We start from the raw sequence: 16688 nt of genomic DNA, 5'->3' as shown, positions 1-16688 counted from the left end.
AATCTGACAACCTTACTCAAGCAACAGCGAGTCGTGGATCTAGTGTTGGGATTTTGGCTGACATTGGTTGGCCATTACAAACCCTCCCGAGCTCGTGACGCCCGTTGCTCCTCAACAGCTTTTCAAGAGTTTTTTCGACGGGTTCGTTTGTATTGAGCCCTCTCCGCACACGCACGAGCAATGAGCAAGCCGAACGCCTGCTAGTCCTTCATCACAACGACGTAGAGATTGAGCGGACGAGGAAATGCGAGCAGAATCTGTGGTAAGGGAGTTTTAGTAGTTTGCTTTTACTATTAGTAACTATATTATTAATATTACATTTTCCTCGCACCCAATTAGTAATATCAATACAGTTAGTAAATCAAATTCGTCTCTCGAATTTTCAATATTACTTTGGGGGCGAAATCGATATTACTATCAATCCCTGATGACAGCACCTTCAGACTCATGATGAGTCGCATGCAACTTCCACTACATAGTAGAAGTTGCAAAACGGCTGGATGATTTATTACGCAAACTTCACAGCGAGTGAAGCATGATTCATCATCGCCAGACGGCCCTTCATCAACCACCGGCACCGGCCGTGCCAAGCTCATTCGCGAATTCGCCCCGCTCCCCACAAGCCATTCTCCAACTCTACAAGCACCATGGCCCAGCCCAGCATCAAGCTCACCTACTTTGACGGCAAGGGCCGTGCCGAGCTCACGCGGCTGATCTTCAACTACGGTGGCGTGGCATTCACGGACGATCGCATTGCTCGCAATGACTTCCCGGCGCTCAAGCCCACGCTGCCTCTAGGCCAAGTGCCGGTCCTCGAAGTAAACGGGACAACGTACGCCCAGAGCATGGCTATTGCTCGTTACGCCGCCAAGCTCTCGGGGTTATACCCGAGCGACCCCGTGAAAGCACTGAAGGCTGACATGTTCTCGTGCTCCTTGGGCGAATTGGTGGACGCATTCATCAATTTCGTCTTCAAGACGGCGGATGCTGACGAAAAGGCCCGAAAACAGAAGGTGTTCGTCGACGAGACCGCACCCAAGTTCTTCACCGCGCTGGAGAAGCTCGTGGAGGGCAAATTCGTCCTTGGGGACCAGATATCGTATGCCGACGTCCACTTGCTGGACCTGGTGGACAACGGGATCAAATGGGCGATCCCGACGTTTACCTTGGAGGCCTTCCCGAAGTTGGCGGCCGTGGTTGCGAACGTCACGGCTGACCCCAAAATCGCCACCTACCTGGCTCAGCAAGCGCAAACGTGAGTAAGTTTGTCCCCGGACCACGGTGCCTATGTCAGATCACTATGAACAGAACTTCTTTCGAGTGAGAAGAGTGTCACCACGCTGATAAATGAAAGAAAGACAAACAAACAACCAGAGTCGATCATAGAAACTTCACTTTAATTATGCTACTGCACTTGCACTGCGGTGCGCAGGGTCAAGTGCACTTGTCGACTAGGATACCGTCCACGTGCCGCCGCCCTGCTTAGTAGCTGCTCGCGTTGAAGTGGTCGGCCTTCATAACCTTGGCCCACGCCGAAGAGAACACGTGCTTGAAGACGGTCTCCTCCGAAGCGAACAGCTGCACCGCCTCCTTCAGCTCGGGCGCCGCCAGCAGCGCCAGGTCCGTGTCCATCATGTACACGTCCTTGCCCTCCGCCTTGTACTCCTTCTCCGACACCTCGGTCCACGTCTCGTTCAGGAGCACCTGGAAGTACTCGTTCGACAGCGTGAGCGAGTTGTTGCAGTACGAGCCGCTGTAGCCCAGCGCCTTCTGCTGCGCCACGCTGCGCGGACGGCCAGCCAGAGCCACCGCCTCGTACGGAGACACACCCAGAATCTTGATGTTGTCGCGCACGGCGATCAGCGTCGTGTTGTAGTACTCGCGCGGGGCCAGGATCTCCGTGCCGTTGCCGTTGTCGGCGTCCGTGCGGCCGCCCAGGAAGTCGATGGTCACGTTACCGGCGTCCTCGAGGGCCACCTGGCCCGCCAGCACGATCAGGTCGGCCGTCGACAGCGTCGGGTACGACTCCTTCACGGGCTCCAGCGCGGAGATGATCTTGTCCACACCGGCGTTCACCGGCCAGTCCTTCTGCGGCGAGAAGCGGATCTTGGCGCCGTTGCAGCCGCCAGCGTAGTCCGTGATGCGGAACGTCGACGCGCACTGCCACGCCGCGTGCACGAACAGCGCGCCGTTGTACGGCGAGCCGTCACTGCTCGAGTCGCTCGTGAGGCCGTCCACCGACTTGGTCAGCAGCGAGCGGATGTCCGAGCGCACGGCGGCGAAGTCCGGCAGCGAGGCGGGCGTCGGCGGCAGCGGGTTCTGGAACGGCTGCGCGGGCGGCACGTCGTTGCCGCGGCAGCGAGCCACGGGGCCCAGGTCGCGCGACATGAGCTTGTACCAGGCGTGCGAGAACTCCTCGTCCAGCGCGGTCAGGTTGCCCGCGAACTCGAGCGAGATGTTGTGGTAGTTCTCGTCGTGCAGCAGCGCGATGTCGGCCGTGAGCATGCGCACGGGCGGCGTCGTGTCGGGCACGGGGCGCCACTGCACGTGGCCGCCCGGGCCGTCGAACTTCTCCCACTCCAGGTTGGTGAGGCCCTTGAAGTAGCCGTTGCCCCACTTGGTGGGCGTGAACGTCCACGAGCCCTCGAAGCCGCTCGTGAAGGTGTTGTTGCCCTTGCCCTTGAGCGCGCCCTCGCCGCAGGTTCCCGGCCAGGGGTTCAGCGGGTCCTCCGTCGGATTGGGGCCCGGGCCCGTCGGGCACGCGCCGTGCGTCTTGCCGAAGGCGTGGCCGCCGCCGATCAGCGCCACCGTCTCGCGGTCGTTCATGCCCATGCGCTCGAAGGTGTCGCGCACGTCGTGCACCGACAGCGCCGGGTCCGGCACGCCCATCGGGCCCTCCGGGTTCACGTAGATGAGGCCCATGGTGGTGGGGCCCAGCGGCTCCTTGCACTGGCCGTCCACGGCGCACGGCGCCACGCTCTCCTGCTCGGGCGTCGGGCCCAGCTGCAGGCTGCTCGTGCCGTCGGCGTCGTCGCGGCGGCCGCCGCAGAAGCCCAGCACGGGGCCGCCCATGCTCTCGATAGCCACGTTGCCGGACAGGACGATGAGGTCGCCCCACGACAGCGCGTCGCCGTACTTGAGCTTGATGGGCTGCAGCAGGTCCAGCGCCTTGTCCAGGTTGGTGTTGTCGGCCCAGCTGCGCTCCGGGTTGAAGCGGATGCGGCCGCCGTCGCAGCCTCCGCGGCCGTCGGCGCGGCGGTACGAGCCGTTGCAGTGCCACGCCAGGCGGATGAAGAGGCCGCCGTAGTGGCCGAAGTCGGCGGGCCAGAAGTCCTGCGAGTCGGTCATCAGGTGCAGCAGGTCCTGCTTCACGAGGTCGTAGTCGATCACGCTGCAGCTCTGCGCGTCGTACAGCTCGCTGGAGATCTGGCGGTCTAGCTGGTGCACGGCGGCGACCGAGTCGTAGCCGAACGGGCAGCTGCCGGCGTTGGCGCCGCTGGAGAGGCCGGCGAGCGCGGCGACGAAAGCGGCGAGGTGGACGTTCATCGTTGGCGGGCGAGCGACTTGCGGCCTTCGAGGTGGAACGAATAGTGGACAGGTGGCGGCTTGGTTTGGTTGGGATCACGTAGCCTTGAGCTGGTGAGACGTTTTACCTGTTGGCTGTTCGTATGGCGGCGTAGGACATGTGCTTGCAGCTCGACCCGGATTAATCTGTTGAGTCACGGTTGCTTGACCTGTCGGCTGGATGATAGGAAACCGTGCGCAGCGGAATCCAGGGAGTGAGGATACGACATGGACCCACGGAACGAGTGACAACAATTGCTAAAAATTAGTGAAAGCTTTCCTAGAAGATGTGCCGCTGATTACAAATTCGTGATTCCCACACCCGCGTGCAGAAACCGAAAAACGGGATACTCGATTACGGCCGCAGCGACCGTGGTCATCGGCCAATCCCGCGGGATGCCACTTTTGCCGATGCAGTTTGCGTGAGTTGCGTACCCCTGCGTACACCCTGCATGAGCACGGCAGTCTTGCCCTACGTGTACCGGCGCTTTCGCTAGTATGTGTCTGGCTGTCGTGGTGCCAAGCGCAGCAAACGGAGCATTGTTTGGCATCCTCCACGGCCGTGACGTGAATTGCGGAAGTATTAATAGTGTCTGCATTTTATTAATACCTAGATTCTTACGGAAACAGGGTATGTTTTCCAGCGCGCAATTGCTGTATCAAGTGACGAAGCTAGGCACCCCAAGCAAAGTATCAGATACGCTGGGACAGAAATAATGGAGCGGATTCAGGTACATACCTAGTACGTTGAATTTGTCTTGCGCCACTACACCCCCAGAATCGGACTTCAATTACTGCGGCCGTAGCAGGCCTCCGAATCCCCGTCAGCACTGTTTTCAGGTGCCCCTCTCTGGCTTCAACTTCAATGTCGGTGGACATTGTGGATGAAGCCCTCAATGCAGAGAATCTATGCAAAAAGGTAATGCATCTATACGATACCCATGCATCTGATGTATGAGTAAAGTATAGATGCATTGCTTTTATTGGATTCGCCTATCCTGTTTGCTAAACGCAACCGGGCATGAAAAGTATCCCCTAGATGATGGCACACTGCTTGCGACACCAAGACACGTATAGGAGGCCACTGTAGATTCCCCAGCCGCCGAATTCGTGGTGGCCTTGGGGGGAATCCCTACTAGGGATACAGTACCATGGTACTTAAAGTGCGATGATAGTTACTGTACTGTTCCTGTTGGCTGTAGGAAAGTAACCAATCTATCAGAGAGAGAGAGAGCTGCGAGGATAATGCAGGCGAGCGATTGACGTGCGCGGGCTGCTCAGTTCAGGTGTCGTGCAACGTACAGAAGATTGACTGCCCTCCATGCCCGCAACGGTTACGGTCGTAAGGTGGCCTATCGCGCAGGAAGAGCCGCGCCACGGCCTGAATTTGATGTGTCCAAGTGTGTAACCCTCGTCCGTACCTGTGATCCTATTCTGCAGCCGTAACGCCTCTCTGCGTGTACTGTACTGTACTTATAATTCTGTACATACTATAGTACATGCAAGTTTTAGGCCACGAGATCCTGTGAAATGCGATTCAACTTCGTTTCCTAGTTCCCCATCCTGAAAACCTTTCTGGCTTCCCAAAAGCCGTTGTCCGACCACCCAGTTTTCGTTGAACAGAAACCTGCACTTTAGTCCTACCAAATGTGCCCAAGGTTACGACAAGTAGAAAGCAACATGTCGATCCACCGCACCGGCACCGCATCCGGAGACTGTCACAATTCGTTTCACCTCGAAGGCCGCAAGTCGCTCGCCCGCCAACGATGAACGTCCGCCTCGCCGCCTTCGTCGCCGCGCTCGCCGGCCTCTCCAGCGGCGCCAACGCCGGCAGCTGCCCGTTCGGCTACGACTCGGTCGCCGCCGTGCACCAGCTAGACCGCCAGATCTCCAGCGAGCTGTACGACGCGCAGAGCTGCAGCGTGATCGACTACGACCTCGTGAAGCAGGACCTGCTGCACCTGATGACCGACTCGCAGGACTTCTGGCCCGCCGACTTCGGCCACTACGGCGGCCTCTTCATCCGCCTGGCGTGGCACTGCAACGGCTCGTACCGCCGCGCCGACGGCCGCGGAGGCTGCGACGGCGGCCGCATCCGCTTCAACCCGGAGCGCAGCTGGGCCGACAACACCAACCTGGACAAGGCGCTGGACCTGCTGCAGCCCATCAAGCTCAAGTACGGCGACGCGCTGTCGTGGGGCGACCTCATCGTCCTGTCCGGCAACGTGGCTATCGAGAGCATGGGCGGCCCCGTGCTGGGCTTCTGCGGCGGCCGCCGCGACGACGCCGACGGCACGAGCAGCCTGCAGCTGGGCCCGACGCCCGAGCAGGAGAGCGTGGCGCCGTGCGCCGTGGACGGCCAGTGCAAGGAGCCGCTGGGCCCCACCACCATGGGCCTCATCTACGTGAACCCGGAGGGCCCGATGGGCGTGCCGGACCCGGCGCTGTCGGTGCACGACGTGCGCGACACCTTCGAGCGCATGGGCATGAACGACCGCGAGACGGTGGCGCTGATCGGCGGCGGCCACGCCTTCGGCAAGACGCACGGCGCGTGCCCGACGGGCCCGGGCCCCAATCCGACGGAGGACCCGCTGAACCCCTGGCCGGGAACCTGCGGCGAGGGCGCGCTCAAGGGCAAGGGCAACAACACCTTCACGAGCGGCTTCGAGGGCTCGTGGACGTTCACGCCCACCAAGTGGGGCAACGGCTACTTCAAGGGCCTCACCAACCTGGAGTGGGAGAAGTTCGACGGCCCGGGCGGCCACGTGCAGTGGCGCCCCGTGCCCGACACGACGCCGCCCGTGCGCATGCTCACGGCCGACATCGCGCTGCTGCACGACGAGAACTACCACAACATCTCGCTCGAGTTCGCGGGCAACCTGACCGCGCTGGACGAGGAGTTCTCGCACGCCTGGTACAAGCTCATGTCGCGCGACCTGGGCCCCGTGGCTCGCTGCCGCGGCAACGACGTGCCGCCCGCGCAGCCGTTCCAGAACCCGCTGCCGCCGACGCCCGCCTCGCTGCCGGACTTCGCCGCCGTGCGCTCGGACATCCGCTCGCTGCTGACCAAGTCGGTGGACGGCCTCACGAGCGACTCGAGCAGTGACGGCTCGCCGTACAACGGCGCGCTGTTCGTGCACGCGGCGTGGCAGTGCGCGTCGACGTTCCGCATCACGGACTACGCTGGCGGCTGCAACGGCGCCAAGATCCGCTTCTCGCCGCAGAAGGACTGGCCGGTGAACGCCGGTGTGGACAAGATCATCTCCGCGCTGGAGCCCGTGAAGGAGTCGTACCCGACGCTGTCGACGGCCGACCTGATCGTGCTGGCGGGCCAGGTGGCCCTCGAGGACGCCGGTAACGTGACCATCGACTTCCTGGGCGGCCGCACGGACGCCGACAACGGCAACGGCACGGAGATCCTGGCCCCGCGCGAGTACTACAACACGACGCTGATCGCCGTGCGCGACAACATCAAGATTCTGGGTGTGTCTCCGTACGAGGCGGTGGCTCTGGCTGGCCGTCCGCGCAGCGTGGCGCAGCAGAAGGCGCTGGGCTACAGCGGCTCGTACTGCAACAACTCGCTCACGCTGTCGAACGAGTACTTCCAGGTGCTCCTGAACGAGACGTGGACCGAGGTGTCGGAGAAGGAGTACAAGGCGGAGGGCAAGGACGTGTACATGATGGACACGGACCTGGCGCTGCTGGCGGCGCCCGAGCTGAAGGAGGCGGTGCAGCTGTTCGCTTCGGAGGAGACCGTCTTCAAGCACGTGTTCTCTTCGGCGTGGGCCAAGGTTATGAAGGCCGACCACTTCAACGCGAGCAGCTACTAAGCAGGGCGGCGGCACGTGGACGGTATCCTAGTCGACAAGTGCACTTGACCCTGCGCACCGCAGTGCAAGTGCGGTAGCATAATTAAAGTGAAGTTTCTATGATCGACTCTGGTTGTTTGTTTGTCTTTCTTTCATTTATCAGCGTGGTGACACTCTTCTCACTCGAAAGAAGTTCTGTTCATAGTGATCTGACATAGGCACCGTGGTCCGGGGACAAACTTACTCACTTTTGCGCTTGCTGAGCAAGGTAGGCGGCGATTTTGGGGTCAGCCGTGACGTTCGCAACCACGGCCGCCAACTTCGGGAAGGCCTCCAAGGTAAACGTCGGGATCGCCCATTTGATCCCGTTGTCCACCAGGTCCAGCAAGTGGACGTCGGCATACGATATCTGGTCCCCAAGGACGAATTTGCCCTCCACGAGCTTCTCCAGCGCGGTGAAGAACTTGGGTGCGGTCTCGTCGACGAACACCTTCTGTTTTCGGGCCTTTTCGTCAGCATCCGCCGTCTTGAAGACGAAATTGATGAATGCGTCCACCAATTCGCCCAAGGAGCACGAGAACATGTCAGCCTTCAGTGCTTTCACGGGGTCGCTCGGGTATAACCCCGAGAGCTTGGCGGCGTAACGAGCAATAGCCATGCTCTGGGCGTACGTTGTCCCGTTTACTTCGAGGACCGGCACTTGGCCTAGAGGCAGCGTGGGCTTGAGAGCCGGGAAGTCATTGCCAGCAATGCGATCGTCCGTGAACGCCACGCCACCGTAGTTGAAGATCAACCGCGTGAGCTCAGCACGGCCCTTGCCGTCGAAGTAGGTGAGCTTGAGTTGGGGCTGAGTCATGGTGTGGAGGGGATAAATCTGTGCTTCGGTCTTGAGGTGCTTGAGCGGGGCTGGTCGAATTCGCAACTGCAAATATTGCCGCTGCGTTCCGATGGAGTCCACAGAAGTGGAAATGAAACGACGACAGTGGTTTCATAACTTCCTTGACCGTGTGTTTGCTTTCAAAAGATACCATCGGCGACTTTTTTAAAAGCTTAAAAGCTTAAAAGCTTAAAAGCTTAAAAGCTTAAAAGCTTAAAAGCTTAAAAGCTTAAAAGCTTAAAAGCGGGGAAATGGGCACTCCAACAAATTTATGGCACTCAGAGAAGTAACAACTAGGCCACGGTACTGCACTCTATTGCAGTCGTCTTTTTCTTACAAGTTGAAGTAGTTGCTACCGTTGGTTTTCGTCTAATTCCGGATTAAAAGCGCTTCCCTGCAAAGTCCGAGAACGTCAAAGCGTCACCGCCCAGGATGGAGGAGCTGCGGACGCTGCTGCGAGACGCCGAGGAGGCCCAGCGCCAGACGCTGCAGGCGATCGCAGAGGACGCGGACCAAGTGGCGCGGCTAAAGGACCCGGTGCTGCTGCTGCTGGACGTGCTGAGCCAGGCCGAGACGACGGAGGCGCGGCGCGAGACGCTCCACGTGCTGCGCCGACTGTTTGCGGCCTGCTCCGCCCACTTCTACGACGCCCAGGCCTTCCTGGAGACGGCTGCAGACGTCGCGAGGTCTCGCCATGTAGCTAAGAGAGGCAACGCTGTACTTAAGGCGCTGCTGGCCTCTCTAACCTCGTTGAGCAGCCACGATGAGGTGGACGAGGAGGCAGTGCAGGCCCTCGTAGATATGCTGCGAGATCTGTGCCTGCAGTCCATGAACGCCACGGACGTGGTGGCTCTGTTCGACTTCCTACGACTCGGGCGGCCACCAGGTCGTCGGCGGGTGCTGCAGATGCAGAAGGAGCTCGTGGAGATGGATACACTGCCACGCGCGATCTTCACGATGAGAGGAGCCAAAGCAGGGCTGATTGTTCCATCAGAGCAGCAGTTGTTCACGAGGAGAGGTTACAGCTGCAGCTTTGGGATTCATTTGGATACCGTCGCGGCGGTTGTGCCGCTCTACAGCTTCCGTGGACAAAATGGACAGGGTGTGTCGGCGGTGTTGGAAGGGAACTCGTTGGTTGTGAAAATGTTTGCGGCTCAAGGGGCTGTTCAGCAAGTTGAAGTGCCATTTGCGGAGTGGATTGATAAGATGGAAAAAGAATGGGTACACGTGTGTATCGTGCACGCGAAGAAAATGGTCTTTAAGGATAAAGTGACGGTGTTTGTGGACGGTAAAAGTGTATTCAATGGGAATCTAGGGTACCCAGATCCACTGATGATGGTGGGAGGCCAGAATAGCATTGGCATTGAGCCTCTCGCCGAGAGTCTGAAAGGCAAATTGTGGAGTCCGACACTTTTTGGTGTGGCATTGTCAGAGGCGGAAGTGCAAAGATTACACTGGCTGACGCATTGGAAGAATGACTTAAACTCGGTCGCAGCTGAAAACGTGGGGCTTACTGACAAATCCAAATTTTGTTTCTGCTATGATGCGCGAAGTTGTGATCTGAAAAGGCGCGTTTGCTATGATGTCAGTGGCAATGATTGTCACGGGTCGCTGGGGCCTGGAACGAGTGCCTATGTTACTCAGAGCTTTGTTCATGCCCTAGATTCCGTAGGTGGATGCGCGTGCTTCCTTTTACTGTTGCTCGATCAAATACCAGAGATGGCGGACTTCCACCCAGTGCATGAGTTTGGAATGGGAGAAATCTCCGATCTTCTGGAATTTGTTGGTGTTGGTCTTCGTCGTAGCACTGTGTGCAGATCACATTTCGTTCGATTGCATGGTGTAAAAGTGGTGGAGTTTATCTTGCAGTCGATTTCCCCTAGCTATCTGTCTGTCCATCTTTTGAATGGGGTAGTTTCGATTCTGGAAGCTATGACGGACTTTTTAGAAAGCGACGAAGAGATTATGGAGTATATTTACCGCCTACTCTTTTTCAACACAAGTTGGTTTCTCTCGCCATTTGACACCCAAGTGAAGCTGTTAGGTGAAGTGCTGCCGAAGTATCTACAGCTTCTTCAAAAGGTGACTTTACGGGAACGGAGTAGATTGGCTGACACTGGATCGCCCACAAGCAATTCTGGAAAGCTAGTAGTATCACGCGCAGCATCACTAAGCGAATTTTCTCGCTCCTTGGACGCGAAAGACCAAGTAGACGTCAGCTTTTTCTGTCGTTTGATCTCGCAGGTATACATATTGGGCGGCCCATCCGATAAAGAAGAATTCACAGCAAGTCAAATGGATTCAAGGCAATTGGCACAATTGCGCAACCTAGTTCTTCAAAATTTGGTGGATCTTTTGCTTTTCCCTCCATTTCAGGATACTGCGAGCGATCAATGGAGACAACTGACTGCTTACATTTTTCGGCAGTGTGAAACAAAACGTTCTTGTGACGATGACAGCGTTGATGTGGAGGACATTTTACAGTATCTAACACAAAACTTGGCATCGATTGAGCCTCGTAAAATTGCAGTCGGTGTACCTACGCGTCAGATACAACTGACTACAAATATTTTTAAGCTCTCTAAAGGCACAGTGCGTGTTCTGTGGAGACCGATGCTATCGACGAAGTACAACGTTCGGTTAGCTGCACTTCAGCTGTTTGAACTGTACACATCCGAGAAAGTGCTTCTACACAAAAGTGATATGCTGATGCTCTACTCATCGTTTCAAGCTCACACACTCACGGCTGATATTGCAGATCTGCTCTTGGATATTGTCATCGGGCGGAAGCGAGTATCCCCCGGTAACACGAAACCTGCCGCAGATGTTCGCACTGGAAGCTTTGCACGGATGACTTTCATTCCGTTGGTCTTGTTGAGTCTTATCCACAATGCAAATTTTGATGTCCAAGCGCGTATACTGGCTGAAATTCGTATTCAACTAAGTTCACCTACGATGGGAGATAGCGTCAAAGAAGCTATGAGGTCATGGCCGTCATGGATGAGTCGTTTACGATCACTCACAATGGGGGCATCTGTAGCTGTAGCAGCGAACACTAGCGCTGAAATTGGTGTGACGCGGGAAAGAAGTTTAACGCAGTCCGAGGAGCTCAACGAAGCATGCGTCCTCTTGAGTGCTGATTCTACCTCAGCTTTTGCAAAACTTGGAGCTGTTCAACTGATTGAAGAGTCGGGTGATGTGTCAGGATGCGATTTTGCGCTCAGCCTTCTGCAGAACCGCAGCCAAAGCGAGGCTGTCGTGGATGCGATTATCGAAATGGTGATAAACCAGTATCCACAGCGTTGGTGCGAACTCACCCGCAAACTTGCCAATCAGATGATCGTTGATCTTGTTGTTTATTGCATCCTTCACGTCAAAAATGGATGGATGCATTTCCTGGAGTTTTATTACTGCCACTGTCGAACACCATCCGATCTTTGTAGTTTAACGGCAGTAATTTGCGAGCAAGCAGTACGCCAAGCAGGCCAAAAACACCCAATGCCACAGTCCGAGATCATCTGGGAAAATCTGTGTCAAGTGGCTGCGATCGTATCCCAAAGCTCGCTGGTGGCCACAAAAATGTGTGAGAGTCTCAACTCCAGCGACGTGGTTCTCTCACCGGGACAGGAGAGTATTCTTGTACGCAAAGCATTCGAGCTCTGGCAGGTGGTTCTACCTCATTTGAATCGAATTAACTGGGATGGTCTGATGGCAAATTTAATCCAAAATGCAGAATATGGATCAGAGGTTGCATTCGAAGAAACAGCAATCTTTACGCACCTCGTTGCTTCGCGCTCACGATCAATATTTTTGGCTCTTCAAACAACAATCAAACATGTAACACTAACACAGGCTAGCAGCAGCACCGACGTGGAGCTAGTTCGAAAATTTCACAATGTGCTGGAACTTTTGAAACTAATTGCTTCCTTGCCAGTTGCTACATCGTCTCAACGTTCTAGTGGATCTCTTTCACCACTATCTGGATCATACCCACCGGGGATGTCGACTCCTCCAGTATCTGGATCTGTCCTTCCGGATATGGCTCTCGCTCTACCACTATCTGGGATAACGGACTCCTCGAAATTTTTCACTGCCTTACAGGAAACAGGCTCAGTTCCTGAGAGAGAATTGATTCACATGTACATGCTGGATGCCTGCTACACGATATTGGAAGCTTCGCTGGAAGGACATGACATCGAGACCGTTCGCTTACTCGTTAAGATTATGGTGGCGCTGGCTAACACGGCACTGCACCTGCGCGACCCCAGTGCGAAACCGGAACTTACAAAAACATTGCAGATTATATCGTCAACAGACCTTACGTTCTTCAGCGACCTATCTCAATTTCGCGAGCTATTCATGCTTTGGAGGCTTCACCGTGAGAATCATCACATGTGGTGTGACTCAGAAATCCTTCAGGCGTATGTTGACGCGCTACACGCTGACTTTGTCCGCCGCTGGATATACGTAATGGAACACCATACTGGGGAGTTCAATCCGTACCTCATCCAGCAACACGCCAGCTCACAGGCTGAGGTGCTCGGCCGCGAACTCCAGCAGTGCGAAACTTTGTGGGAGGAAATAACTGCCGAAAATGAGGCCGCCGAAGTAGCTCGTGCTAGTGAGCAAGATATGGTAGACGATTCGCGGCTTGTAGAGCTGAAACACAGCACTGAAAAGTTTGCAAGTAGTGTACACAAGCTGCTCGCTCATTCAAGCCACGACGCTGCATCCACGTCTCTGTTTGGCGAAGATCATCTGACCTCATCAATTTCTGGCCAGGGGTGTAGTAACTCTCAACACGACGGTGATGGTAGGGCTGGCGGTGATGGTGTAATTCTCAAGATCGACTCGAGGGAAAACAGCTTTCGAATGCGTCTTCGTCTGAAAAGAGTAACTGAGGAATACCGCGCTCGAAATTTAAGCTGCGAATACCCAGCATCCTCTCTTACAGAAACGGAAAGCAAAGATAGTGGCAGAAGACTCAGTCGCCGTTTCCGTGGGTCGATCCAAGAAGGGTTAGCCGATCTGGAACACAGTTGGCGAAGTGATGCTGGATCGGACTACAGTGATTTTCTCGCGGATGCTCAGATGCGAGCAGCAATAATTCGATCACTATCCAATCCTGAGGAGTATGAGAGTGCGTATGGTGGCACATCTGATGAAGATGACCTCGATGCAGACGATATGAACTTCTACGATGCTGAAGAAGATGACGAATTGTCGCAACCCTCTGGTGAATCACTGCAAAAAGATGAGTTGATTGAAGTGGCAGTTCCAGCTCAGCGCGAAATATCCTCTGTGCCTTTTACTGCCTCTGATCCGGTTGGCATTCCTGGGACGTCCGACACTGTGACAGCTGCACCTGTATCTCCATCTCCCTTGTCGCCGATGTTATCGCAAAAGGCTGCGTCACCCTTGAGTCCATTTTCTTTGGGGGCGTCTGTTTTGACTGTAGTTGGTGGCGTCGCTGATTATTTTCAAAAGTCTGTTAAAGATGCTAAGGACGCGGTCGAATACGGAGTGGATTCACTATATACGACGAAAGATGCAGTATCGGAAGAAGCTCAAGCGTTGGTGCAAGAAGTTTCCACATACATTGATAGCACCCAAGGAAGCAAAGTGACCCCCACTGAAAGCGTAGTCTCGGATACTGTATCTTTGGAGTTGACACCATCTTCGCTTAAAATGATGGAGTCGAAGCTTTCCCCTGACAAAGCGGACGATGGTCTTCCAGAACTGTTTCCATCATCGTCTAGCGTTCGAAACGCCGACCATGAAAAGGTGACAAAACGTACAAATGCGCGATCTAAGATTGACATGCAAGTAAATGCACAACTTGTACGTCATTTCCATGTGGTAGAGGGAAAACTGATTCTCTCCAGCTCATCACTTCGGTTTATAGGTGAACGAGTGGTTGATGAACACGACACTGTAGTTGTTGAGAAAATGTCTGGACAACCTGTGGACAAAGCCTGGCGATTTCTCTTTAAACGCCGACGTTGGAGAATTGACGATATTGTGGCGATGTATCGGCGGCGATACTTGTTGAAACCGACGGCACTCGAGCTATTTATCCAATCCACGAGGAAAAACTACTTTTTTAATCTGGCATCGGAGGATGTGGTACTGTTTCACGAGGCCCTTATGGCTCGAAGGCCGCTATTGCTAAAGCGGGATCCGAGTGTTCGAAGGCTGCGTCACCCAAGCAGTTTATTTCGCAACTCGCTGATGAGCAATCGCTGGGTTCAACACGAAATCTCCACTTTTGAGTACCTGATGTGGTTGAACACGATAGCTGGTCGGACCTACAACGATCTCACCCAGTACCCCGTTTTCCCGTGGATTATTTCAGATTATGAGTCAGCAACGCTGGACTTCGGTCGGAGGGAGGCGTATCGAGACCTCACAAAGCCGATGGGAGCTCTAGAACCGACTCGTCTCAAGTTTTTTGTTGACCGCTACAATGCGTTTGAAGATCCTGATATCCCCAAGTTTATGTGAGTATTTTCCTTTGAGGCAGGCTTAATGACAAAGCGCATCATCTCATGTTTCTTTTGCTGCAGGTATGGAACTCACTATTCCAACATAGGTGCTGTACTCTACTATCTCATCCGCTTGGAACCATTTACCTCTTATGCACTAAGCATCCAGGGAGGAAAGTTTGACCACGCGGATCGTTTGTTTCACTCAATCGCGGAAACGTGGCATAACTGCCTCACAGACTACACAGACTTGAAGGAGTTGACCCCTGAATGGTTCTATTTACCAGAGTTCTTAGTAAACTGTAATAAGCTGGACCTAGGTACCAGACAAAGTGGCGCGGATGTGAGCAATGTTGTTCTCCCCCCTTGGGCAAGCTCACCCGAAGATTTCGTGATGAAAAACCTCGTGGTACGTGCATTTTCAATTCGCTTGACCGCTCATTGTTGGACACTCGAACGTTCGCCTGACTCTTATTTTTTGTCAGGCACTGGAAAGTGAATACGTGTCGGCCAATATTCATCACTGGATTGACTTGGTCTTTGGCTGCAAGCAGCGTGGGGCCGCTGCTGTGAAGGCGAACAATGTGTTCTTTTACCTAACGTATGAGGGCATGGTTGATGTCGACTCTATCACTGATCCAGTCGTGAAGTCTTCGATGCAGTCTCAAATCGCGCATTTTGGGCAAACGCCCACCCAAGTTCTCCGCGAGCCTCATCCCCAACGACAATCACTACTAAGCACAGTATTCCCAGGCAATGTGATATCGTCAGCCAAGTCAAGTTCTTCAGCACCACCTCAACTTCAACGCACGGTGTTGAGCGTCCCCCATGAAGCACCTGTTGTCCTTATCAAGCTGATTCCAGGCACATCGCAGCTTGTCTGCGTGGACAGCAACGGCATGCTTTCTTCTCATCGATTCGGACCAAAGTTGGCAAAACCACAGCATCACCAGCATTCTAGCAAGTCGAAAGGAACAGCATTTGTAACGAGCTCTGGTAGTGAGCATTCGGGTGAATTCGTTGAGCTTCAAGATCGAAAGAGCAGAAAAGTGCTGGGCGAGAAGCGGTTTTTGTCTACCCAACAGGGCGCCTCCAACTCGATCGCACTGCTGCATTCCGGGATGGTGATTTGCACTGTGGGTCACCACGACTTCTCAGCAAGATTTCACTCGACCGCTGATGGAGCGCTACTGTATCGGTTGCTGCAGCACCAATCCGTGGTAACCTGCGTGAATACCAGCAGCTCCGGCGCAATAATGGCACTCGGTTGCACTGATGGCACTATCTCTGTGTGGAAAGTGGCTAGCATGAATTCGACGTTGCTGGATTCACTCAAGATCTTCAGAGGGTCAAAGTCGAGCTCCAAACCTGTTCATGCTAACGACTACTCGGCAGATCAGGTGCTGCTGGGCCACAATGCGCAAGTTAACTGTGTGAGTGCATCCGATGAGCTTGGTGTGTGCGTTAGTGGCTCTGCCTCTAACGAGTGCTTAGTGCACAACTTGGAAGATGGCTCGATCATCCACTCATTTGAGGTGCCTGGTGATCTTGACCCTGGAGTCATTTCACTCGCGTTGTCCAATGTGGGTCACGTGGTGCTCCAGTCTATGGGCACTGGAATTCCGATGCTGTATTCCTTCCACTTGAACGGTACGCTTATGGCCAAACTTTGGCTGGGCGACCACCCGATGACATCGCTGAGCATTTGTGCACGCTATTCGAAGGTTGTCGTGAGCAATAGTGAGCAGGCGCTCGTTATGACAGCACACACACTTGACGACCAGCGGGTCCTGCTCGAGCGAGATATGTGTGGTGAAATTTCGTCCCAAGGACTTGCTCCAGATGAAATGCATGTGGTGTTCGGCGTCGGGAGTGGCAAGATCGTGTGTTTGGCGTTGCTACCACCACAGTTGCCGCTGCACCGCACGGAGATGTAGGAGGTATATCAAACAT

At 54.9% G+C, this 16688-nt stretch overlaps 5 protein-coding genes across 5 annotated transcripts; 3 read left to right on the top strand and 2 right to left on the bottom strand.

Annotated features, from left to right (window-relative positions):
• Nucleotides 1–647: 647 nt before the first annotated feature.
• On the top strand, nucleotides 648–1259 carry IUM83_04480 (putative glutathione S-transferase; the record flags this gene model as incomplete). Its single annotated transcript, XM_067928564.1, has 1 exon — nucleotides 648–1259. One exon carries the CDS (start codon nucleotides 648–650, stop codon nucleotides 1257–1259), a length of 612 nt encoding a protein of 203 aa, XP_067792751.1.
• A 223-nt stretch (nucleotides 1260–1482) lies between these two features.
• On the bottom strand, nucleotides 1483–3546 carry IUM83_04479 (Catalase/peroxidase HPI; the record flags this gene model as incomplete). Its single annotated transcript, XM_067928563.1, has 1 exon — nucleotides 1483–3546. The coding sequence occupies one exon, from the start codon at nucleotides 3544–3546 to the stop codon at nucleotides 1483–1485; it is 2064 nt and encodes a 687-aa protein (XP_067792559.1).
• Nucleotides 3547–5330: 1784 nt separating this feature from the next.
• On the top strand, nucleotides 5331–7394 carry IUM83_04478 (Catalase/peroxidase HPI; the record flags this gene model as incomplete). Its single annotated transcript, XM_067928562.1, has 1 exon — nucleotides 5331–7394. The coding sequence occupies one exon, from the start codon at nucleotides 5331–5333 to the stop codon at nucleotides 7392–7394; it is 2064 nt and encodes a 687-aa protein (XP_067792640.1).
• A 223-nt stretch (nucleotides 7395–7617) lies between these two features.
• IUM83_04477 (putative glutathione S-transferase) lies at nucleotides 7618–8229 on the bottom strand (the record flags this gene model as incomplete). The annotated part of the gene is made up of 1 exon (XM_067928561.1): nucleotides 7618–8229. The coding sequence occupies one exon, from the start codon at nucleotides 8227–8229 to the stop codon at nucleotides 7618–7620; it is 612 nt and encodes a 203-aa protein (XP_067792561.1).
• Nucleotides 8230–8682: 453 nt separating this feature from the next.
• IUM83_04476 (BEACH domain-containing protein) lies at nucleotides 8683–16672 on the top strand (the record flags this gene model as incomplete). Its single annotated transcript, XM_067928560.1, has 4 exons — nucleotides 8683–9352; nucleotides 14549–14750; nucleotides 14817–15144; nucleotides 15221–16672. The coding sequence occupies 4 exons, from the start codon at nucleotides 8683–8685 to the stop codon at nucleotides 16670–16672; spliced, it is 2652 nt and encodes an 883-aa protein (XP_067792641.1).
• Between the last annotated feature and the right edge of the window lie 16 nt (nucleotides 16673–16688).

Source organism: Phytophthora cinnamomi (genome assembly GCF_018691715.1).
Source record: "Phytophthora cinnamomi strain GKB4 chromosome Unknown Contig33, whole genome shotgun sequence".
Lineage (NCBI taxonomy): Eukaryota > Oomycota > Peronosporomycetes > Peronosporales > Peronosporaceae > Phytophthora > Phytophthora cinnamomi.
This window is presented reverse-complemented; position numbering and strand designations above follow the sequence as displayed.